Below are 25552 nucleotides of genomic sequence, written 5' to 3'. Positions count from 1 at the left end.
ATTCGCGTCATGGGCCAGCGAGTCATCATCCCCGTGCAGTGGCGGAATGGCTGGCTGGCAGAAGTTTCCTTGGACAGCCTTGGCGAGCGACCAGAACGCACGATTTCCCGAGGGAAGGCGTGCAAGTCTCTCGCCAATTCTGCCAATGTGCTTCGACTTCGCGTCAGCAATAACTCTTTTGAAGGACCTGGAGGCATGATTGAAGTGTTTTTTAAGTTCGCTGGAATTACAATCCTTAGATACCACCGCATTGACCCAAGCCTGATAGCACTCCTGCTTTCGGCGAGAGGCCATTTTGCAGGAGCGGTCAAACCATGGTTGGGACCTGCCACCGATAGGCACAGAGGAGGATGGAATGAAGAGTTCCATACCTTGCAGTACCACATCAGCAACAGCGTCAGCAGCGGCATCTGGATCTCCCAGCGAAAAACAGATCTGCCTCCACGGGTAGGATGCAAAAAAGCACCGCATCTCGTCCCACTCTGCTGACCTATAGTGCCACACGCGGCGACAGCCTAAGAAGCGGGGCCGTGTTAGGCGCGTGATCGGCACGGTGCTCTGGATCAGGCAGTGGTCCGACGATCCCAGAGGAGGGTCAACGGAAACTAGGTAGCCGTCCGGTGATGTGAGGTCAACAGAAGGTCCAACAGTGAAGGTGTATGATCTTGCACATCTGGGATTCGCGTTGGCGCAATAACCAGTTGCGACAGACCATATGCTAAGGCGAAGTCGTGAACAGATCTCCCTGCATGATCGGTGGTACGTGAGCCTAGCCATTCAGCGTGGTGGGCGTTAAAATCGCCAAGAAACACGATCTCTGCAGTGGGGATCTGCTCTAACACGGAATCTGTAGCCATTTGAATGTGTTTGAGGAGCCGGTCAGTCTCTGCGCTACCGCTATGGGACCTATACAGGCATGCGTAGATTCGCGGATGGTCATCGCAGTCTACACGCAGCCAGATGATGGATAGGTCCTGTCCTTCAAGAAAACTCAGGCGTCGAGAACAGATATCCTCCCTGACGTAAACGCACACGCCAGCCCGTGGTATAGGGGAGTGTTCCAAATTATACCCCGGGTAGGAAAGGTAAGATGAATCAGCCAGGGAGGATATCTGTGTCTCGGTTAAAAAGAGCAGGGCCGGCTTCGCCGTCTCCAGGTGAAAGTGGACGGCATTTAAATTTGAGTGAAGCCCCCTGATGTTGCAAAAGTCCACAGCGAGTGTAGAGGAGGGTGGTTTGAGCCTCCTGCTCTGTTTGCCCCGAGTCAGCGCAGTTTTGCCCCCTCCAGAATACGCGGGGCAGCCTGGGCAACCACTGTTAGGTACAGGCCCTAATTGTGGACGCCCAGGGACGGATTCTCCAGGGCTGCATAGCCTGGTACCGTCCTGGAGTAGTCTCTTTTTAGTCTGTGCTGCCATTTGTATTTGGGAGGGAGGGTGTAGGCCTCCGGATACCCCACTCACCGGACGAAACACAGCGGCATAGCCGCTATTTCACGCCGGTTTCGAGTGGGGGAGTGGTATTTCTCCGGGCGTGCCGGCCCAATTCGGTTGTGTCCGTAAGGACCCAACATGGCACTACCACTCCCAAAACTGTTCTTTTTAAGTGTTTCATCTAGTGTGTGTTTACTGTTTTTTTTTTCCACTTTACTCACTTTGTTAATATTTATAGTTAAACAAGAAAAATAAACAACATACCTATTATGCCTACTACTCGAATAAGTCGAGTTAGCAAGTCTTTTGTGGGGCGATGTATATGCTTTTACAACAAGATCCCAGAAAATGTTCATAACTAAAGTATTACCTTATTCAAAAGAATTGTTAAAAAACGTTTGTGTGGTAAAAGTTACTATAACATAAATGACTTTCTTAATGATTTCACAGATTGGGAATGGTGCGACCGCCCTCAGGCTATGAAATAATAAGTTTAATTGTACAATGTTACTTTGTAAATGTTACTTTAATTGTAAAACATATTTTTGATGAAATAAAAGCCCGCTGAAATTGTTGCGCCCATTCTCCTCAGGCCTGAGGCATTCATTTTGGAATGGGTGGTAGTTTTTTGACTTTCAATAAGTGATGTCACATCCTATTTTGAAAAAATATTTAAATTTGAATAGATATTGTTATATTCTCACGGCTCATTATATAGTAATTAGAATATATTTTCTCTATAAGTGAATATTGTAATATTCTTCTGAGAAATGAAGTTCTCAAAATCGTACTTTTTACCTGTGTACACTAACTAGTACCCACACCCACCCTTTTTTTCCACGTGGTTTGTTCATTAAGGACGCGTTCTCAAAACAGAGAGGTATCGAAACGCACCACTACACTGACATCGCTCAAACACATACACGAACTTAAAGTTAATTGCGGGAATCAAATGAATTTGATACTTTAGCAAGTTGAATTTTGTTTTTTTTTTATACCAATGTGTTTTTGATAATTGTTTGATGTATTCGTTTAGTAGTTAAATATTAGAATTTTAGATGGCAATTCTGTCGCATAACGTCGTGTGCAGTAAACGCAGTTTTTTTAAAATCCAAGATGGCCGCCGCGATAAATGATGATATCAGCAATATGGGTATCGTATCCGAGGTTATCGAGGGTGCAGAGAACGATTTTGGGATCATTTTTGAAATCCAAGATGGCCGCCGCGCAAAATTATGATTTCAGCATTATGGTATCGTATCCGCGGTTATTGAGGGTGCAGAGAACGATTATGGGATCATTTTTGAAATCCAAGATGGCCGCCGCACAAAATTATGATTTCAACAATATGGATACCGAATCCGAGGTTCTCGAGGGTACAGAGAGTGAATTTGGAGTCATTTTTGAAATCCAAGATGACCGCCGCGCGGTTGTTGAGATCATAATTTTATGATTTCAACATTATGGATATCGAATCCGAGGTTCTCCAGGGCGCAGAGAACGAATTTGGAATCATTTTTGAAGTGAAACTACTTTGCCCGCATGAGGGTAAAATTTTTGCGGATGAAACGGAATAGAGTGTCACGAAAATGAAGGACGTTTTTATCCAAGAAGAGGGGAGGGAGATTGAGTCTGATTGAGATAGAGTGAGAAAATTCTAATATAGCATGAAGCAGTCGGTAGCGCTATGAAGTAAAACAACTTCACTACTAGCGTTGTATCATGTAGGTTTAGCGCGCGGCCGCGAGTATGTAGAACATCTTCCCTACTAGCTTTGTATCGTGCAGGTTTAATGAGTAATAATTTTTAGTTAAACATCGAATAATTTCTAATATTGACAAAAATCAATTGGTTTAGAGTACAGATTAGGATAATTATTGTACACTTCCCAACTAATGCACTCACCTATAAAAACAACTGTTCACTAAGCGAAGACATTTATTCCGAAAAATACAAGTAACCTATGTAACGGCTAAAAATATTTAAAGCGTGTTTAGAAAATACCATCTTAATAATACAGCGCCATCTAGTTTCACACTCATGGTAACTCACTGTGTAGTTCACGCAGTGAAGTTTACATAATACTTAACATTCCGCCCACCATGGACATCCAACTATGTCCATTATACATAAGTATCACTGTATTTACACAATTTCTAAGTCACAATACAAATATTATAGTTTAGCCGCCCACCCTAGCAAATGTGAAAGTACAATTAAATATAACATACAGCAATATTGATAGCTACAACAAACACACCTTAGAACAAATATTATAATAATACATAAGTTAAAATTATACACAGTAACCTACTTTGATGTAACACAACATACTTAACAAAAATATTTTAAATCTTTAAGGTTTTTCTACAGGCAGCACTATAAGTTTAGATACTGGTCGTTTTATAACAGAATTTTTACATCGTAACGAAACTACTCTTGTCAAACTGTCCGAGCCAGGATGTTTCTCGGTGATAATACCGTACAGCCATCTGGCTGGTGGGAGATCCTTTTCCTTAACTAAGACTATATCACCCACGTTTGGCTCTGGTGTTGTTGAAGACCATTTATATCTATGGTGAAACTGCGTCAAATACTCATGTGACCATCTACGCCAAAATTCTTGTGCTAACCGCTGAGAAAGATGCCATCTTTTTAAACTACCAATATTGGAATTTTCATAGTTAGTGTCAGGGAGTAGCACTAAGGGTTCTCCAACCAAAAAATGTCCCGGTGTTAATGGAAACGGATCGTCCGTATTAGTGCTGATTTGAGAAAGGGGACGAGAATTAAGGCAAGCCTCAATCTGCGCGAGGACAGTGGTCATCTCCTCGAAGGTCAGTGTATGATTACCAATAACCCGTTTGAGGTGGTGTTTGGTAGACTTCACTCCTGCCTCCCATAATCCTCCAAAATTTGGAGGAGGTATGAAATGCCAGTTGGTACCATTATTCCTTAACCAGTTACCACTCGGACCAGCCTAATCCACTCCACTTCTAGCAAAAGGTCGGCAAGCATTTGCTCTGGCCTCCGCCAATCGACCCATTAGTTGTTGATTGGTTTGCGCAGAATGACGTACACAATATTTTCTAAGTCTTTACTTCTAATAACTTGTAAAATTACTCACAGTTTGTCCAGTTCAACACTTATACTTGCGTAACACGTGCCCGCTGTTGCTCCACCGTAGACTCAGGATAGACCACCCGACACCGCATAACTTGAACTCGTAATTTCTTTCGATTCCTTCCGGCAACGATAGGACCATGTACACTTCCCAACTAATGAACTCACACATTAAAACAACTGTTCACTGAGCGAAGACATTTATTCCAAAAAATACAACTAACCTATGTAACGGCTAAAAATATTTAAAGCGTGTTTAGAAAATACCATCTTAATAATACAGCGCCATCTAGTTTCACACTCATGGTAACTCACTGTGTAGTTCACGCAGTGAAGTTTACATAATACTTAACATTATTAATAAAAACGAGATTTAAAAATTGGTTTTCGCAAATAAGTATCACTTCTGACATGTGTACTTTGTACGCACGCCATTTTTTGTGTTGTCTGGTGCTTTGGACGTAGCTTCCTAAATACTGGAGATATACCTTGTGGGGTATCGTTGGATAGGTCTTTGAAAGTTAGATTCAGGTTTGATACATGACATTTCCTTTGGTCTTTTGAAAATAATGTGGGATTAAGGAAGATATACGTTACATTTATGTAATATATAGGTATCGAGTAGGTAAGACCTATTTAATGTCTTTCAAAATCAAATTTTGAGATTTTTTTATTAGATTGGTAAGGGAATGTGTTTTGTAAATATTGTGGGTGAAAAGTCGAAACGTAAATATTTCTATATTTTTAGGGAAGGAAAAATTAATTTAGCATGTGGGATATTGTTAGATAGGCCTTTTGTAATATAATTTAAGTTTATGAATGAATTCTAATTTTGGAGATGTAAATGACACCCATTAAGAAAATCTTGTAGATTTCATAGGTACCATCATGGATTTCGATTTTGACCCGATATTCGTTATTGTTGACCCCAAAAACCATGAAAATGACACCCATGATGAGAAGTTGGTGAATTTCATAGGCGCCATCTTGAAATTTGAATTTGACCCAAAATTCGTTATTGTTGACCCTGAACACCATTAAAATGACACCCATGAAGAGAAGTTGGTGAATTTCATAGGCGCCATCTTGGATTTCGATTTTGACCCGATATTCGTTATTGTTCACCCCGAAAACCATGAAAATGACACCCATGAAGAGAAGTTGGTAAAATTCATAGGCGCCATCTTGGATTTCGATTTTGACCCGATATTCGTTATTGTTGACCCCGAAAACCATGAAAATGACACCTATGAAGAGAAGTTGGTAAAATTCATAGGCGCCATCTTGGATTTCGATTTTGACCCGATATTCGTTATTGTTGACCCCGAAAACCATGAAAATGACACCCATGAAGAGAAGTTGGTAAAATTCATAGGCGCCACCTTGGATTTCGATTTTGACCCGATATTCGTTATTGTTCACCCCGAAAACCATGAAAATGACACCCATGAAGAGAAGATGGTAAAATTCATAGGCGCTATCTTGGATTTCGATTTTGACCCGATATTCGTTATTGTTGACCCCGAAAACCATGAAAATGACACCTATGAAGAGAAGTTGGTAAAATTCATAGGCGCCATCTTGGATTTCGATTTTGACCCGATATTCGTCATTGTTGACCCCGAATACCATGAAAATGACACCCATGAAGAGAAGTTGGTAAATTTCATAGGCGCCATCTTGGCTTTCGATTTTGACCCGATATTCGTTATTGTTTACCCCGAAAACCATAAAAATGACACCCATGAAGAGAAGTTGGTAAAATTCATAGGCGCCATCTTGGATTTCGATTTTGACCCGAATATTGTTGACCCCGAAAACCATGAAAATGACACCCATGAAGAGAAGATGGTAAATTTTCATAGGGGCCATCTTGGATTTCGAGTTTGACCCGATATTCGTTATTGTTGACCCCGAAAACCATGAAAATTACACCCATGAAGAGAAGTTGGTAAAATTCATAGGCGCCATCTTGGATTTCGATTTTGACCCGATATTCGTCATTGTTGACCCCGAATACCATGAAAATGACACCCATGAAGAGAAGTTGGTAAATTTCATAGGCGCCATCTTGGATTTCGATTTAATATAGACGTTATATTTAGAGATGAAAATAAGTCACTAATTCTTCAAAAAAATACAGAAACATAATTTTTTTTTAATCGGACTGCGTACAAAATATGTAAAGTATCAAAGACAGTATTGTAGAGCTTATAAAAAATATTCATGTTCGTACAGCGATCTTTCCGAGTACGAGCTGCTACTTACAACCGACACAGTGTCTACCCACGACGGCGGCCGGGCGCGGACTGACGTTGTTTCGATAGATCGCTCTGCGCAATGCGTACTGAGGGACAAAATAAAATAACCCTTAATACCACAATTTAAAGCTCATGCTTATCAGAAAAATATATGAATCTTAGACGATTCATTTTTATTTTTTTCTGAGATTATTTATAACATATTCATTAATTTATTTCCCGTGTTTTTGAAAATATTATATCTGCTTTCTTTACGTAATTTTTAAGAGACAATATTATGTAAGTAGTAGCAGAAAACTGATCCTGAATGAAGCCCCATTTCGTCAATTTTGTGTGAAGAGGTAACTGATAATCGTTTTTTGAGACATAAAATATCAAAATTTTAAAGCAAATATTTCCCGCTAATTGGAGATAAAGAAATAATCTACTTGTGGCAATTTTTAGTTTTGTTAGATTTAGTTTCATTTCATCACAAACTCTACCGAAAAATATCTTTTTTTTGTCGGTTTCGTAAACGCGTCCTTAATCCAACGGAGGCACCGTTCTATGCAGCTATGAAGATTCTTCCGCGTACAACCAAACTGTAGAATGAGTTTCTTTCCGCGATGTTTCCAGGACGATACATAAAAAAGCACAAAAGCCTACTACTACTTACTAGATGTTGTCATGGAAACCGAAAAATATACTTAACTTAGGTTTTTTGTTAGTTAATGTGTTGTATAAACCAGTTAAAAACGGTTTTTTCTAGTCGAATATTTATTAGGGCACAGTTTAATTATAAGTGATGCATGAGCGTTCTTTTGGTAGTTACGCTCTCTTACACTTCTACTCTTGCTGAATTATCGGTTAGTATTGGTAATAAAATAACTCACCTATATCGCTTACTCCGAAATAATTGTTAGGTACAAACCGATTTTTACCGGTAATAAGCGTTAATTTAAAACTCCAAGCCTTGCGTGTCGATCATCATTTACCCCTACATAGCTCTCGTCTGGCCTCCTAATGTTCTTCATCCTCCTGAGTTAAAATAAAATTATTTCACTATGTTTATATACTGCTTCTTCTCTTTGTTTTGTTAATATGCTTAATTCATAGTTTGTATCTTACTGTGTGTGCAGCGATTTACTGTATTTTCCTTTATCTCTTTGTTTCTATATGTGAAAACCGTTACAAGCTGTTTGTTTTATATTCTGTAATACAGATAAGGTATTATTAGCTGTGGGTTTTCCTTTAATAAATAAATAAATTATTTTACTAAAGTGATTCTCTACACCAAATTATGATAAGTACCTATGCCGATTGTGACGTCATAGTTCAACACATCTGAGTCCTGTCATCTGTCTGTCATGTATTTTACTTGAGTTTGCCAAATTAGGTTTTGTCGACATTCCCTGTGTCCTGAAGTAAAACTCTGCCTATGAGTCTATTGCGCAGAGTTTTCGTGTTCAGTGAGAAGCTGTAAAAATAACAGCATAATATCCAATTTTAAAATTTAAAAAGGGATGAAGTGTCGTATTTTGCCTAAATAATTACATTTCGATTGCTAAAATGAAATGTTCTTGCGCCGTGTTCGCGTCGATCTCGCACGTGACGTAGTGTTACTAGTCTAATAAGCGTATACTAAAGTATACGCTTATTAGAAATTTCGTGGCAGTAGTCTTTAGACTTTGAACATTACTGCTAATTATATAAATTATTTAAGTTTTCTTTAGTGTTAATTCCGCCAATATTTGTTTCAAAACAATTCGACACGTGTTTCGCCTCTACACGAGGCATCCTCAGGACGTGTTGTCTCGTCGAAATCTGGCACGAGACATTTAAACAATTCGACATGTGCTTCGCCTCTACACGAGGCACCCTCAGGACGTGTTGTCTCGCCAAAATCTGGCACGAGACATTTCGACATGTGTTTCGCCTCTACACACAAATACCACTGGACAGGCAGAAATACCGCTTTTTTGTGCCTATTTGAAGCGCCACTCGCGAGCGTCCAGAGAACTAATTTTGACCTATAATACAAATGGCTGCGAAGGAACGTAAAGTACTCTGAAGTATTTTTACATTTTGCATTAATTTCGTTCGTTTTCCGGGTTATTTATACTTCAGAAATCAACGTAGTAAAGTACACAATTTTTTTTGTAAATAGTTTCCCAGAATACCGCAGACTCTCGCTACATGGCCAACAGCGTCAAAATGCCGAATATCAAATAGGCACAGAAGCACTTGACAGTGGTTAATGGTATATGCAACGCCGCTCGAACATTTTTTGACGACCTTTTAATAGGCGATTGGGAGTCAAGTTGTTTATTGAACGTCAATGATTTAATTATTTAAAAATATTTTTTTGTGTTGTAATCAATAAATTGTGATTTATATGTTATGTTTCAGGCATATTGCTCTATGGTCCACCAGGCTGTGGAAAAACTTTAGTAGCCAAAGCTGTTAGTACGGAACTGAATGTTAGTTTCATGAGTGTTAAGGGCCCAGAACTATTGAACATGTATATCGGACAATCAGAGGAAAATGTTCGAAAAGGTACTTCATGAAATCTGATATTTATTAAACTCGCATTATATTTATTTATTTATGTGTGTGGATTGATACTGCGCTGAATAAATGTTGTGTTTTTTTTTTAAATTAATTAACATTTATTTTTACCCCCTTATTCATAATGGTCCGCTAATTTTAAACAGCCTCTTAGGAGTGTTTTTTCTCATTCTGACTTAGGTCAATAGAAGAAGACAGAGTGAGAATTAGCAATGCATTAAGGTAGCAGACTATTATGAATAAGGGGGTAAGTCTTTGCATTACAGTACTTTTCATTCATTATTATATAAATTGTAATGTTTGTTGATTTAAAAGAGTGGCAATGAGTTTCTTGACACCTTTTATTAAAGCTCAATCCATTTCTATTCTTGTGATAAATGGATAACTTTGCATGAATGACAAAGAAATAATACTTATGAATGTATAAACTTTTGACATTCATAACTATATATTTTTTTCTTTATTTAAGCTTTTGTGTACATGTCAGCCCAAGTATTATTTCTTTGAGCTAAATAAATAAAGTGGCTTTTGTTTTCATTTAATTTCAAAACATATATAATAGATACAATATGATACTATTGTATCTATCGGGTAGCATGTTTACAAGAGACGGAAGATATGAAGGTGATATTGAAAGGAAAGTGACTGCGGGAAATTGTGTGAATGGAGCGCTGCATGCCTTTATAAACGGTAAGACTGTGCCAATAGAAGCGCGAATGGCTGTACATAATGGAGTGTTTGTCGCCACGTTAATGTATGGAAGTGAGAGTTGGGTATGGCAGAAGAAGCATAAAAGCAGAATTAACGCAGTTGAGATGCGATCACTGCGTAGTATGTGTGGGGTAAGACTGACTGATAGAATTCCGAATGCGGTAATACGAGCGCGCTGTGGTTTGAAAGAGGATGTTGTGACAAGGACTGAAAAAGGAATGCTTAAATAGTTTGGACACGTGGAGCGAATGAGTGAAGAAAGAATGACGCATCAAATATATAAGGCAAGTGTGTGTGGGCAAGTCGGTCGCGGGAGACCTCGTAGAACATTCGTCGATCAAATTGGCGACGTTTTGAGAAAAGGAGATGTCTGAAGCACCCGCAACCGGCGAGCATGTATGAAAAGAGTAATGAATGTAGAGGAAGCGCGTGAGGTCTGTAAGGATAGAAGCAAATGGCATTCTATTGTCTCTGCCTACCCCGACGGGAACAAGGCGTGAGTATGTGTTTGTGTGTGTGTGTACCTATGATCACGGACTAGTAAAAAAAGAAGGACTCCGCGCCGTGATATTATCAAGTGAAGCACCTTTATGCTAGTGTGTGTGCGGTTACAGGGTATACCGGTTACACAATATTTTCTCCGTTAATTAATCATATAAGCACAAATACTTTTATATTATTGTTTTTACATTTTTTCACAACGCACGGCGGCATTTTTAAAATATTTTATTGCGACGCAAACTGATCTGTCACAGACGATGACAAATCACAGTGTTTTATCACAAATCATTTTGTATTACAGATTTTATAGTTATGTATAACTTTTAAATTTCTAATTTATATTCTGGAAATTATTTAATAACGCTTAAACACTGCAGAATAATTAATTCCATTCCGAGCAAAAGACATTCATATACCCTACGCCATACTCTCTCCTCTACTCGCCTCACACTTCACACCGCTACACTGGCGCCACCTCTACGACATCTGCTCCTCACTTCACCTTAAAGGCATAAAAGGCTTTTATTTTCTCAAAATTGATTCCTTTAGATTTTTTGATGTCACTTCTAATAACTACTAGATACTACTACCGCTTCGGAAACAAATGGCGCTCTGAGAGAGAAGAAGTGGCGCAAGTAACTCTCCCAGCATTATTGTTTTGCGCTCTTTTCAATAAAAATATACAATATTGTACAGTCATTTCTATCGCTATAAAATAATCACAATCTAGTCCCAGGCTGTCCGATCATTTGATATTCAGCAGTGGAGTAATAGGATTAACGACAGAGCCATTTTTTTTATTAAACATTTAAATTTATTTATAGATAATGCCTGAACAGTGGCTGGGACTTTATTATAGAATTGTATACATTTACCCTTAAAGCTATTATTGTAAATAAAACATTGTAAATAAAGCTTTTAAAATGTATGGATTTATAATGCGGACCGGTACTAATTTCAATAGAGTTGCTACATATCTAAATTTGTATAAATCACTGGTTCGCTCTCAACTCGAATATGCTGTTTGTATCTGGAATCCCCATTATAATAAATATGTTAAGAGAATAGAAACTGTACAGAAAAATTTTTACGGACGATGCACTATAAATGTACAGGAAGCTACCATTCTTATGACCAGCTTCTTGAAAAATATAGTATAGTGACTTGCAGTCAAGGCGCAAACAACTTGAAGCTATGCTCTTATTTGATCTGTCATAATAAATACGACTGTATTCCTTTAACTCGTAAACTCTGTTACAAAATACCAGTTAGAAGTCATGTAAGCAATAATTAAACGCATAAACTTTTTGCTATTATAAAATGTCGTACAAATTCTGGCGAGCGCTCACCACTATGGAGAATGACACACTCATATAATGCGTGCTTTGGCAATATTGATATTTTTTCCACTCGTGTGGGATCTTTCAAAGCTGGTCATGGATTATCTTAAGAAGGATTTTACTATATTACTAGTGGACCCAACAGACGTTGTCCTGTCGGAAATTTCGGACACACGTCTTAAATTTGAAAAATCGGTCCATCCGTTGGGAGGAGTCCACTTAAATACACATGAGCAGGATAATTATATTATATCGACGGAATTGAGAATCTAAACCAATCTCAAATTCACTGGAACACACAAAAAAATCATCAAAATCGCTCCAGCCGTTTAGGAGGTAGTTCAATTGTGAATCTAAACCATTCTCGAATCCTTTTGAATACACACAGAAAGTTTCATTAGAATCGGTCCAGCCGTCTAGGAGGAGTTCAGTGACATACACACGCACACAAGAAATATATATATAACGATATTAAACCTGTAGAATAATAAGAATAAAACTAAACGAATATATTTTTTATATCTGCACTTATACATGTAACTTTTGTAATTAAGTATTAATTAATAATTATGTGGTTGACGTTTACTGTATTATTTCTAGTGTTATAATAATGAAAATCACTATTAAGAGTATTACTCGTTGTTGTACTTACATTACAGTATTCGAATCGGCGCGAGCTTCGTCACCGTGTATAGTGTTCCTCGATGAGTTGGACGCGCTTGCGCCGCGACGTGGAGCCGCTGGAGACTCAGGCGGGGCCAGCGACCGTGTCGTTAGCCAACTTCTGGCTGAACTCGACGGTGTTACCAGCGGTGAAGGTATGGCTCCATGCAGTATGCAAGATAATACAAAAACTTTTAAACAATTTGTTGTGTTTTAAAGTGATAACCCTCACTTCTCGGATTAATTGCACAAATAAAATATGAAAACAAAATTTGTGAACAACAACAAAGCAACAACAAGCAACCCCTCGCGTTCCGTGCGAGCGCTCTTCCAACTGTGCCAACCGTATAAAATTTTGTTTTCAAGTTTAATTTGTGTAACAAATACTTTTATTTGTTGATTGGATTTTCAAATCAATTCGTTAGGTTTAATTTGAATTGCGGAAGCTCGTAAATCTTTTATCATTTTAAATCGCCACCGACCGCCGTAATAACTAAAGAACCTTACCATCATACGTCTCAAGGTTAAATCGCGTTGCCTTCAGTACCAGTAACTCAGAGTTTGGGGTTTGCATGAACGCTGAGTGGCACTGCAGGGCAGGACGTATCACTTACCATCATAATAATATAATGTTACTAATAATTAATCTCTCCTCATAGACAATCATTGACCGCCAATTTACCTGACTGTTTCGAAAAAGAGTTTGATATGACCTTGTCGCCCCACTGGTGTGTTGGGGTACAGTAATAGATAGTTTTTTTACCACCATACTGCGGTCACCAATCCGCATCTCATTTGTGGTGACAATGGCGACCCTCCCTCCTATTTTACCATCGAAACGTGGTACTTCACTATCGGTGTAATACAAGCAGTGCTCTGAGTTTCTCTGCGCAGCAGAATCCGTAATGATGATATTCGCAGTAGAACCAATGTTACCGATATCACGCAGATAATTATTAAATTTTAGATGCAATGGGCAGATGACATCGCAAAACTGATAATCAATGGGTACAGAAGGCTCTCTAGTGGCGACCACGAGTAGGAAGACGAAATATTCATCCTAAGACATAATTTGTCATGATCATGACATTTACAAGATGGACTGATGTCCTGATAAAGTAAACGGGAAACCGATGGATGAAGACTGCCCAAGATAGGTTGTCATGAAAGTCTTGGTGGGCCTATGTTCAGCAGTGGACATTGGTCCTTCGAGCTGGTGGTGATAATCTGGGAGTATGCCGGCCAATTATTTTGTAATAATTATTAAAAGCATAAAAGTGATTCCTTTAGTTGTCACTTTTAACACCCCCACCGCTTCGGAAACAAATGGCGTGAAACTCTCCCAGCACTCTTTTTTGTGCTATTTCTAATAAAATATACAATGTTGTGATGTCATTGTTATTACTATAAATAATCATAATCTAGTCCCAGGCTGTCCTATCACTTAGATATTCAGCTGTAGAGTAGTAGGATTTACGACAGATCCATTTTTTTAATAAAACATTTAAATTTATTTATAGATAATGCCGGAACTGTGGCTGGGATTTTATTATAAAAGTGTATACATTTACCCTTGATGCTATTATGTATCTTAGTCATTTTCCAAATGCTTCCCAGATGCGGATTCATCCAGTTTCGTGTTTATAATGGGAGCTACAAATCGTCCAGATTTGTTGGAACAATCGCTTCTTCGTCCCGGCCGTCTTGACAAGCTGATCTATGTTGGACCATATTGCGGGCTCCAGGAGAAGACTTGTGTGCTCAAAGCACTCTGTAGGAGGTAAGGCTTTTTTATAATAGAGGACGAAACTCGCAGCCTTGGCCAGTCCCGCTAAATTTCATTATACTCACCTGCTGTGTGGGCTTTAGTACGCCATATTTTTTTGGATATATCTAAGATAATTTATACGTGTAGATAGAGATTCTTGCTGCTAGACAGCCGATGAAAACAGGCCAAGTTTATTACTTTAGTGTGCATGACGTTTCGACGTTTTGTTGACGACATTGAGCAGTTGTTTGATCTTAGATTATAATATTCATAGTATATGTAGAAGATTTCATGTTAGTAAGTTTTTGGGTATTTAAGTAGGGTTATGGACTAAAGTTACAAATCATTCTTGATATCTTAAACAAGACTCGTATTAATTTGAACATTTTTTAAATTAGCTACAATTTACGAGACGATGTGGACTTAGAGAAAGTAGCTGCAGCACTGCCGGATCGCTGCACGGGTGCTGATTTGCTGCACGTTGTGTCAGTAGCGCGCTCCGCTGCCATTCGCGAACTAATCTCTAGGCTAAATGACGGTAAGTCGTAGACACAGAATACATAAGAGAGGTTAGTTAGTTATTTAGAGAGCGTGGTTGGTCGTGCCACTCGTATGCAGAGCTGCAGATGACATGCCAATACCGCGATAATTATTGTAATTCTTCTAATTTTTAACTCTATTATTAACTAGCCGTTCCCGCCCGCTTCGCTGGGCGATTTTAAAAGGAAGGAACGTTGGAATTCGAAAAATAAGTAGCCATAAACCATCTAGGATAAATTTCGCATCGAATGGTGGTAGTTTCGTATCGATACGATGAGTGATTTAGGCGTGAAATGGAAAATATAGGAGTAATAATAGAGGGGGCAGTCTTTCCGCCTCGCTGGATGATCGAATGAGTACAGATGATAGCTTCCAGAAGTGACAGAAAGCATAAATCACAGACACCATTTGACACGGCGATTTAATATATCTATTGTTACAATATATACTACTACCTGACCTGACAGACTTTGTTCTGTCATGGGAACAGTTCGGTTGTCCCAAAAATGAAACACAGTAAAGGATATAAACATTATTTTACAGGAGAGCAAAAAAACATATTTTTGACTAGCCGTACGTAAATTATGTAAAGTGACTATTGTGTGATAAAGATAATATTATTGCCTATGTTTGCGTAAATCTAGAACACGTGTTGACATCTTTATGCATGTTTTATGAGACCTACTAACTTCAAAATAGTTATTTTGGTATATTTAACTCTTAACCACCAAATTAAAACACAGCAAGGTAACACAAAAACCTAGTAAGGTAACAGGTTACAACAGGTTTAATTTCTTCATTTGGTTATTCAATGAAAAACATAGTAGAGCACTATTAAATTTTAATAAGATTGACAAATTTTATAAGTGAAACTCGATTATGAAGTGAAAATAATCAAATTTAAGAAAATTATAAACAATCAAAAATAAAACATAAAAACGAACTTGTTGCTCCGTTATTTCCGGATTTTTATTCTGAATCATCATCAACCAAATATCGAGATTAGTCATTTACAGGCAAATCCTACCAAAACTTTTTCTTGATTCGGGCATCAGAAGCACCAGTGTGGTAAGAATCTTTTTTTTTCTTGGTATTTTTAATGCCATGTTGTTGATCTATGGTTTTTGGTCCAACAATTATATTATTTATTTTATAATGCAAACAAGAGAAGCCAAATGATCATCACTGAATGAAGTCTTGTAGAACATGTTACGTGAACCTCTTAAAAATTTTACCTGAACAACCGAACTCAATTGAAAGTCATTTAATTGATCAGCATTCTAGAAGTACATTTGAATATTTTGTTTACATATTTATTGGGATGTTTCATTTTCAGTTTATTTGCTGTCGCATATTCATCTGTCATATATATGAGTTACTTGGTTCAACAGTACGTGTTTCTCATGGTTATAATTCTGTGCAATGATAAGTGGTTCCAGATAAACTGCAATAAAATTAGCTATATTCGAGTTGCTTTCTGTTGTTGCTTCAGAAATACCCTACCTGAATCTGAACGCTTTCGTTGACCCGTAGCAATTAATAATTTAGATAAACTGATAACCGCAATAATTTGGATAAACTGGTATTATGTTCGCGCGCTTCACAAGACTTGATTTTCACGTCGCGACTTAATACTGTTCGCTGTGGATTATGATGAACGGTCTACGCTCGCTACCCTCCTCTGCCGACTCCCCATACTCTTCTCCTAAACTTGCGTGAACTCTGGGGTTTCCCACTAAATTGAAAAAAACAAAATCTTGTCTCAAAGGTTGACGCGCGTGTGCTGTGAATTTATTAATCAAGTTAGTTTATAAGCAACAACAATTTCCAAATACAAAACCCAGGAACATAAAACACAGTAAGTGCTTGCGACTTGCTGTGTTTCATATTGGTAACTGTCTCTTGCTGTATTTTCATTTTGTAACTTGAAAACTGTGGCCTTTTTTAAAAAAAAGTTCTTATTGTAGAGAATTGCTGTGTTAGTAGAATGTCGTTAAAATTTTGATTTTGAGTATAATGTCCCTTACTGTGTTACTTTTTGGGACAGCCGAGTTACAATAGCGATAGTTACCATAGCAGCGTTTCTTAAACATACAGTGGGAGGCTCCTTTGCACAGGATAGCGGCAAGATTATGGGATTATACGGCGCCTATTTCTGCCGTGAAGCAGTAATAAGTAAGCATTATTGTATTTCGGTCTGAAGGGCGCCGTAGCTGACGAAATTACTGGGCAAATGAGACTTAACATCTTGTCTCAAAGTGACGAGCGCAATTTTAGTGCCGCTCAGAATTTTTGGGTTTTTCAAGAATCCTGAGCGGTACTGCATTGTAATGGGTCCACTGGGCTATTAATATGTGTCATCATTAAGTATGAACACACCATACCAATCTAGATATAGTAAATTTTAAACCAACGGTTCAGTTTAAAACTCAATACAGTGACGTGTTTAAACGTATATACTTGTAGGTACATTATGGCGTGGTCTTTCTCCTCTGTCGAAAATTCTTCCTTTTCTAGCCCTGCTGTAAATAAGTATCATAAAATAGTCTGTTTGCATTTAAATCAAAAAATTGGTAATGAAAGAAGAGGCTAGGGGTGGGACAGACGCCTTAAAGTGACGTTTTCAGAAGACTGTAGTGCCATCTGTTAGTTGGCCCGAAAATGAAAGCTTTGTCAGCTGTCACTCGCTGTAAAACCTTTCAACTTTTCTTTATTTGTGTCACTGCCCACTGGTCATAAAATGGCGGCTACTTCTAGCGTTTGCGCATGTAAATGTAGCTCGTGTGTTCCATTTTGCATATTTACACTTCTACATCTATCCTTTATGTTCTATGTTGTGACAAAATTAAGTAACTAACTCTACGCGCAATTTCAACATGGTAAAAAATTGCAATACCTATATTAAAAAGTAGAATTAGTTCTTTGCGTCACAACATTAAAAATGAATTTTATAATTTGGAGCCTATATATAGTTACTTTCGGGGCCAATCTCCAGATGGCGCTAGTTTTCAAATAGAGAGCTCATAATGCGTAGAGAGGGCTCTCTTTTCCCTATATATTATTATACTCTTTGGAACAGACTATATTATGTATATATTGTTATAATTTTCTTTATTATATCAGAGATGGAGTGGAGCGAACACCCTCAGGTTCTTTTATTATAAATGTTTATTGTAATCCATATTTTTATTTAAAAAAAAAACCGCTAAGTTTCTTTCGCCCGTTCTTCTCAGATCTGAGGCACACTATTTTGAGTGAGTGGTAGTTTTTGACGTTGAATAAGTGATTTTAAATCCTATTTTGAATATCTGAATTTGAATTTTCATTCCAGGTTTGATAAAAGAGACCGATTTGAATGCCGACATAGTTGTGTTGGGTGAGCAGCAGTTATGGGAGGGGGTGGAATCATTTAGACCATCGGTGACGGAAGATGAACTTCGATACTACGAGTCATTACAGAACATTATGTGATTGTACATATATGTGAAATTATTTTAAAAAATATATATATGTTTGTTATAAAATAAAATATGTATTGTTTGTTTTTTAATTTATCATTGATCACCAACATATATAGGATCGCCACCCCCTTATGGAGTTAACTTAAGTCGTATCGGCCTGGGAAAAGTGGTGAAATAAGCATAAAGATAAATTTGGTTGCACGTAGTTCGTTAATAACCTCGCAGAGAATGAGTGTTTTTGATTTTATAGCTCTTGCGAATACACCTTTAAATATGTGATTAACAATGCGCTTCACTATATCGACTCAGCTGAAAGCCACAAGAAACTCAGTGAGCACAAATTGTTTTATGATGACATGTTATATCAGACACTCAATAAGAATGATTAACAATAAGATTAAATTTATTTGATTAAGAGCAATTTTTTCACTGCCAAACATTCTTATCATTATTGAAGTATTTTAAACTGTAGATTTATGGCTGTATGACTCAATTTACTTTTAACATACCCATCTATATACTCACGCTTTTTTCCCGTCGGTAGGCAGAGACAACAGAATGCCACTAATTGCTTCTATCCTTACAATCCTCATGTATCATATGTCATCAATTCTTCACTCATTTGCTCTACGAGTCATATCACGACATCCAATTTCAGACAATATTTATTTTTATGAAAATTAGGGACAAGACGAGCAGCACGTTCAGTTAATGGTAACTGAAACGCCTTGCCTATTACAATGCAGTCCACTCAGGATTCTTCAAAAACCCAAATATTCTGAGCGGCACTATAAATGCGCTCGTCACCTTGAGACATAAGATGTTAAATCTCATTTGCCCAGTAATTTCACTAGCTACGGCGCCCTTCAGACCGAAACACAATAATGTTTAGACATTACTGCTTCACGGCAGAAATAGGTGCCGTTGTGGTACCCATAATCTAGCCGGCATCCTGTGCAAAGGAGCCTCCCACTTGTAACTAACTTGTCCCACAGCGAGCTCGTATTACTGAAAGGAATTCTATCAATTAGTCTCACCCCACATATACTACGCAGTGATCTCAACTACGCTAATTCTGCTGTCATGCTTTTTCTGCCATATTCAACTCACTAACATGCATCAACTACACAACATAACCTACAATTTACACATTTGAAACCTTATTAAGTTCTCTAAATATGTTATTTTAAGGCTAAGAAAGAGCGGAGCCTCCTGGCACAAGCATTCTTTATATGGTTAAGAGGAGGTTCTTGCCACTATTTATTATGGAGAATTTGTTAAAACTAATAAAGAATTTTATTTTATTACAAAAACTTATACAATTATAATTATTTATTTATTTTATTTATAAAGTATTTTTTTAATAAAATTAATTTTAATAAAAGGAAACGGGAACTGAGTAAAATTTTACTTGCAAGATTTGATTACAGACAGACAACGGGACAGGTTAGGAAACTAAATAAAAATGCATGTCAAAATAATAAAAATTAAAAAAACATGATAAAAACAATAAATAAATTTAAAAAAATCAATGTGTACCCCAGGCTCGAAAACCTGGGACATTCTGCACAACGAGCATATGACGTGATAACCGCTGTTCCACGGCAACTGTAAAATGCGTGCCGAAATATCTATATACATGTAGTAAGTAACTGTTAGGTTATTTTCGTTACGGAATTTCTGGATTCGGTCCCCACGCTCAAGGCCCGCGATAGAAGCTATGCAATAGCTTAATAATGAATTATTACCTATCTACTTATTTTATCAATCGTACTTTTCGGCACTTCGAATTTATCATTGTCTTTTAATTTAAATAAGTATAATTACCTATTGAAGTTAAAATATAATCACGGCCGCTGTTTTTTGATTTTAATTTACATTTTGTTTTATGTATGGGTACATACCTATAAGCTTATATGAAAATAATTTATAATTAAATAACAGACAGAATGGATCAAAACTATATTATTATTAAATTGTTATGATTTTATAACTCAGAAGTGCTAATGTTCAATTGAATCACGCCACGAGACACCGCTATTTGCGGCAACGCGAGCAGTTTTTGCAGAGCGAATGTCTACAGAGTACAGCGGTGCGCGGTTCGGGCCGCGAATGCCATGACACAGCGGTGCGGAAAGTAGTGGCGCAGGGACGAACTGAGTGGCGACTAGCTGCTGCTGTAGCAACAAAGTCGTAGTATACTTTAATTAAAAGATATCCATAACTTTTTAGTTTTATTAATTACTTGCCTATTTCACAATTTTTACAATGAAAAAATCATAAAAATGAAAAAAGATGAAGTAAGATAATATGAAAACACACACACAGTTGCACATTAGAGATAATTTATTTTTTAACAAAAACAACTGACTTCAAAAACACTTTAACAGATTTTTCAAACTTTTTAGTGCATATTATATCTATTGTTTTGGAATAGTGTTTTTGAATTTGGTTGTTTATTGTTATTTTTTTTTTATTTTTAGATTTTTAGTGAATCTGAACTACACTAACTAATATTTTGTCTAAATTTGTGTAGATCAACTTAATTTTGTAATGCAGTAATAAATGAAAGCGCATTGCGATTTGATTACAGAATGATAGAAATTCTGCCACAGATCGCACCCTTACTGTAAGTCGTTAAGGAGTTCCATTGGTCATCATCATAATCGACTCGACAATTCGTTGACCATAACGACGTTACGGTAGGTGATTCAAATATCCGGATAGCATAAAAAGATTCGGACTAGTATCGTTAATTTGCTCCTAAGATTTGAAGACTTCCGTTACATTGTTATGGATCCCATAAGTAGAACCTAACAAAACTACCTTTGAAGTATATCCTTTCCGATAAAAAAATAATAATCGAAATCGGTTTGCGAGATATTGAGTTATTCGTAAACTTGTCGCGCACATAATTATATCAAATTAAATAATTTTAGGGTTTTCTCATGGTTGCCACTGTCAGATCTAGATCACATTGCAACAGGGCCACACGGGAAGCAGCAGCTTTCAAATAAAAAAATAATTATCAAAATTGGTTTTGAAATCGGTTGAGAAAATGTTAGGAATGAATCAAAACTAAATAAAATTATATTTATAATAGAATAAACTGTATTATAAGGGATAATTATACTTAATGAAATAATTATAGAAAATTAATATTATTAATTTTCAAATTCTGTACATATTAGAGGATCGCCTTGGATGGATGAAAAGAAGTGACGAGCCAATATCTCCAGAAAGAAGTGGATATTAAAAAAAAGTGACCTGTGACAGATGACACTTGTTGAATGACATCTGTCTGCTTGTAAAATTAAAGTTTCTTTCCGGTTTCAAGATGGTGAGTGTTTGTAGGAGAATTGTTAATTTATCTTTTGCAGATTAGAATAGTCTATTGTTACATATAAAATATTAGTTAAAATGATTAAAATTAAATATAATTATTCATATTTATACAAAATATCCCTTACTCTATTTGTTGGGAAAACTTGATAGTGTCAACCTCGTGGCGTTAGAATGCCTAACCAATGATTTATGTTTTAGCCGCCCAAAAAGGACACAAAAACTTCGGCCAAGCAGCCTCAAAAAACCCAGAAGAAGAAAGAAGGATCTGGCGGTGGCAAAGCCAAAAAGAAGGTATAAATTTTGAACAACAAACATGTGAGGTTATGTTTCATGTCAGTCACAACGTTACATTATTTATTACAAATGATTAAGAAACTTGCTTGATTTTACATGAGAGTAAAAGTTAACTGATATATTGAGTATGATAGTAATCGTTATTTACTCTTATAAAATAGGTAATATTTATAGTTCTAACGAATTATGTAAAATTGCAGAAGTGGTCCAAAGGCAAAGTACGTGACAAGCTTAACAACCAGGTGTTGTTTGATAAGCCTACATATGAGAAGCTTTACAAGGAAGTACCACAGTACAAGCTAATCACACCCGCCGTTGTCTCTGAAAGGCTAAAGGTGCGAGGCTCCTTAGCCAGGAGGGCACTAATCGAACTCAGAGATAAAGGTTAGTCAAAGTTTCTCCATACTTGAACAAATCGCGAAGTTTAAAGTTATATTGATATCCATACAATTATGATCTACATATTGTGTTTATGAAATGTCAAATGGTCTTTATTGTGGTATAGGAATACAAATGAGTGTATCTCCTGATTATATTGATCACTTTAACCAATAACATCTTGCAATATAAGAGGAAACAAGTGTTTCTGGCATTTGTGGGTGAACTATTATTCTGAAAGTATCCATGCTGTATTGTCCTGGAAACACCGTGTGAAGAAGATAATTCTATACTTTGATTGTGTTAGGAAGAAAGTTCCTTGAAAAGGTTAAGTTGTGAGCGTGATGGTGGAATTTGGTGGTGATTATCAGGTAACACAGCTCTTTGGATCTGTATGGTTTTCTCTTGGTGGAGGAAAATAATGCTTTGTTTTCTCAATACATACAACCCCATATTTTCCCTTATATAAACATAGTATCTCTGAATGTGTCACCTGTGGTTGTAGTGGTCACCCATATCTTGAATAGTAAAAAAGCAAGCAAATTAATTTTATTTGATGCAATCTGTACCTATTTTCTATTACTGCATGTAATACATGCTACCTACTCAAGATATTATTTTATTAAACATTTTCTGGATGGCAACAAAGATTATGGATCACTTGATGGTAATTGTTCATTGTGATGCATGCTCTCTAGCAACATGAGAGTAATCGCCAGATCTCTGCAAGTGTCTATATTTTTTTTTACAATAATTAATGTGATGATCTTTTATTCTGGATAACCCGTGACAGTTAAAACTGATATATTGAGTCTGATTATAGAATTATTTACTCTTTTTCTTCATAGTATCTTTAATGAAATGCTCATCAAAGTATTATTCTGTTCCAGGTCTAATTAAACAGGTTGTTCAACATCATGGACAAGTGATATACACCAGAGCGACAAAGGGTGACGATCCAGTTGCTTAGATTATGTATAAGATTAAATAAACACAAAAAAATCTATTTTGTTTATTTATTTATTCAAGAACCTTCAAAACAATAATTATTAAACACTGCTTTTGTGTCTTTCAAGATCAGGGGTGAATCTTATCAATGGATACAATTCCCGCAGGCGATCTTTGAAATTTGCTGTGTGTTCATCATTTGCTGTTTCTACAACCACATTGGCCTGAAATGATAACATAATAATACACATAATATTATATCAAGAACTACTTAATCTTGGAAGTTGTTACTTCTCCAATTTTTTATGGTTAAATATAATATGTAATGTTTTTAAAGTGATAACCCTCACTTCTAGGATTAATACACAAATAAAATTTTACGAACAATACGGGCTTCATAAAATTTTGTTGAACGATATGTCGTTCATAAAATTTGTTTTTCAAATTTTATTTGTGTGTTAAATATACTCTAGGGTTCTAATAATAAAGGGAACTATTACTAAAACAGCTGTCAGTCTGTCAACAATCTGTATATTGCTGTTATAATCCCTGTAAACTTTTATTTGTGAACTACTTGGATTGAAACAGGGAGGTAGGTAGGTAGGATGTATGTTTTTAATATAATAGGCAGTAACTCATATAATATGGAGTACCATGGTAATTCTAAACAAGGTGAGTAATACAGAACACTACCCACTTCGTGTCACTGTTTTTATGAAATGATTTATTTGTATGAATCGTGGTAACATAGTTGTTAACAATTAATTGGTGTACAGCACAATTCGCCAATATATATATATATGCATATAAAACAATACACTTGATTATTGATTACGTATTGCGCCTTAAGGAAATGAATTTGGATTTTGCTCAGAAAATTTAAACCTGAAGGACAAATTCGATTCTCCTACTACATAATATCATATTCCCAAGTAAATTACATTTCGAAATGTTACTATACCATACCATATAGGTATATATGTGAAGATATACCAACAATAATTGATTAGCACTTACATACTAATTCTAGGTTGGTTATTCTAATTAGGTACATTCAACATCTTAATTATGAAATAAAAAATATACTTCGATCAATAATACATTTCTATAGGTAGGCATTCCATAAAAATATGTAAACTGATGCATTATTGCCAACATTTTCTTGAAGTATATCTTATTTCAGGGAGGGTGAAAAAGAGAACTAAATAATAAGAAAATAACGTATACATATTTAAAAAAATATCCAAGAACTGTTTGTTTATTATTCTTTGACAAATACTTTAATAAGAGTACGGTTGGCAAACCAAATTATATACTATTTGGCGGCCGTGTGCAATCTATAAAGTGTCTTTTATTAGACGCGTAGTCTAAATATTCACCAGAGAGGAAGCAAAAATTAACCTCGCTTGCGGCGCTCCCTAAGGTACGCCTAAAGTTTATAATACACCACAGGTAAAGCTGGCTTTTATTTATTTTATCATACAAACTGAGAGGTACGTTTTTTGGTCGTGTTTTGAAAACAATATATTATATAGGTATTATACATAGGCGTAACTATAATTTTGTTGTTTTCGTAGCACGCTAATCATCGACGTTCAAAACGAAAGTGCAAAGAACAAACCCAGGTAACGCTAACGTCGCTATGCACCCACATCTGTTCGGTAATAAGACTCTTTAGTACTGTGTGCTCTTCGGCGATAGTTTTCGCCAATTTCTCCAAACCGGTCGGCTGGTCGGCAACTGCTACCGCGAACCTCAACATCCGTCCGGATGAACCCAGGCCGCGTTGGATAGTTCGTGACAGCCTGCCGGAATCTATATTACCGCTGCTTATTATACAAACGGCTCTGGAAATTTAATAGAAGTAGGTAATATTAAATTACAGTCCTTTATTATACAGATACATCAGCTACACCCTGCAAATCCACACCCATCCCGAACCGTAGGCGATTAATTATGGTAAATTAGCCGAGTGTGTAGTGAGCAACTAGCTCACAAGTTTCATACGCAATTTTACAAAACGCATTTGCGCGGAGATAAACAAACATGAATAAAATATAAACAAAACAAATATACTTGAAAGAAAATAATAGGGAAAGGCGCGCAAGTTTTTATTTTTTCACGCGCCAAATGTAAAGTGTTATAATATAGCCATACAGCCTACTTCAAAATTATAATTTATTAATTTAATTATAATTTAAATACATATGTTTTAAAACAAATAATTGTGAATTCTTAA

The 25552-nt window shown here is 36.6% G+C and overlaps 4 protein-coding genes across 5 annotated transcripts in view; 2 read left to right on the top strand and 2 right to left on the bottom strand.

The window, feature by feature from the left end:
• The window catches only part of LOC126972328 (peroxisomal biogenesis factor 6), a 30964-nt gene extending 12533 nt beyond the window's left edge, over positions 1-18431 (top strand). Inside the window, exons 6-10 of the mRNA XM_050819002.1 lie at positions 9206-9352; positions 12576-12734; positions 14197-14359; positions 14746-14885; positions 18219-18431. Coding sequence (XP_050674959.1) covers positions 9206-9352; positions 12576-12734; positions 14197-14359; positions 14746-14885; positions 18219-18358 — 749 coding nt within the window. The 3' untranslated portion in view covers positions 18359-18431. The remainder of the gene's footprint in view (positions 1-9205; positions 9353-12575; positions 12735-14196; positions 14360-14745; positions 14886-18218) is intronic.
• Positions 1-25552, bottom strand: part of LOC126972325 (uncharacterized) — a 768748-nt gene that overhangs the window by 690653 nt on the left and 52543 nt on the right. The window lies entirely within an intron of this gene.
• LOC126972600 (40S ribosomal protein S25) lies at positions 20634-23371 on the top strand. The gene is made up of 4 exons (XM_050819454.1): positions 20634-20648; positions 21892-21984; positions 22188-22371; positions 23256-23371. Exons 1-4 carry the CDS (start codon positions 20634-20636, stop codon positions 23333-23335), a joined length of 372 nt encoding a protein of 123 aa, XP_050675411.1. The 3' UTR covers positions 23336-23371.
• Positions 23365-25552, bottom strand: part of LOC126972352 (L-threonine ammonia-lyase-like) — a 27405-nt gene continuing 25217 nt past the window's right edge. For both annotated transcript variants that reach the window (XM_050819041.1, XM_050819040.1), the window contains exons 9-10: positions 24935-25160; positions 23365-23537 (exon numbers count right to left, since the gene is read on the bottom strand). In XM_050819041.1, coding sequence (XP_050674998.1) covers positions 23415-23537; positions 24935-25160 — 349 coding nt within the window. In that variant the 3' untranslated portion in view covers positions 23365-23414. The remainder of the gene's footprint in view (positions 23538-24934; positions 25161-25552) is intronic.

Source organism: Leptidea sinapis, chromosome 26 (genome assembly GCF_905404315.1).
Source record: "Leptidea sinapis chromosome 26, ilLepSina1.1, whole genome shotgun sequence".
Taxonomy (NCBI): Eukaryota; Metazoa; Arthropoda; class Insecta; order Lepidoptera; family Pieridae; genus Leptidea; species Leptidea sinapis.
Note: the sequence above shows the minus strand (reverse complement) of the source record. Positions and strands in the feature narration are given on the sequence as shown.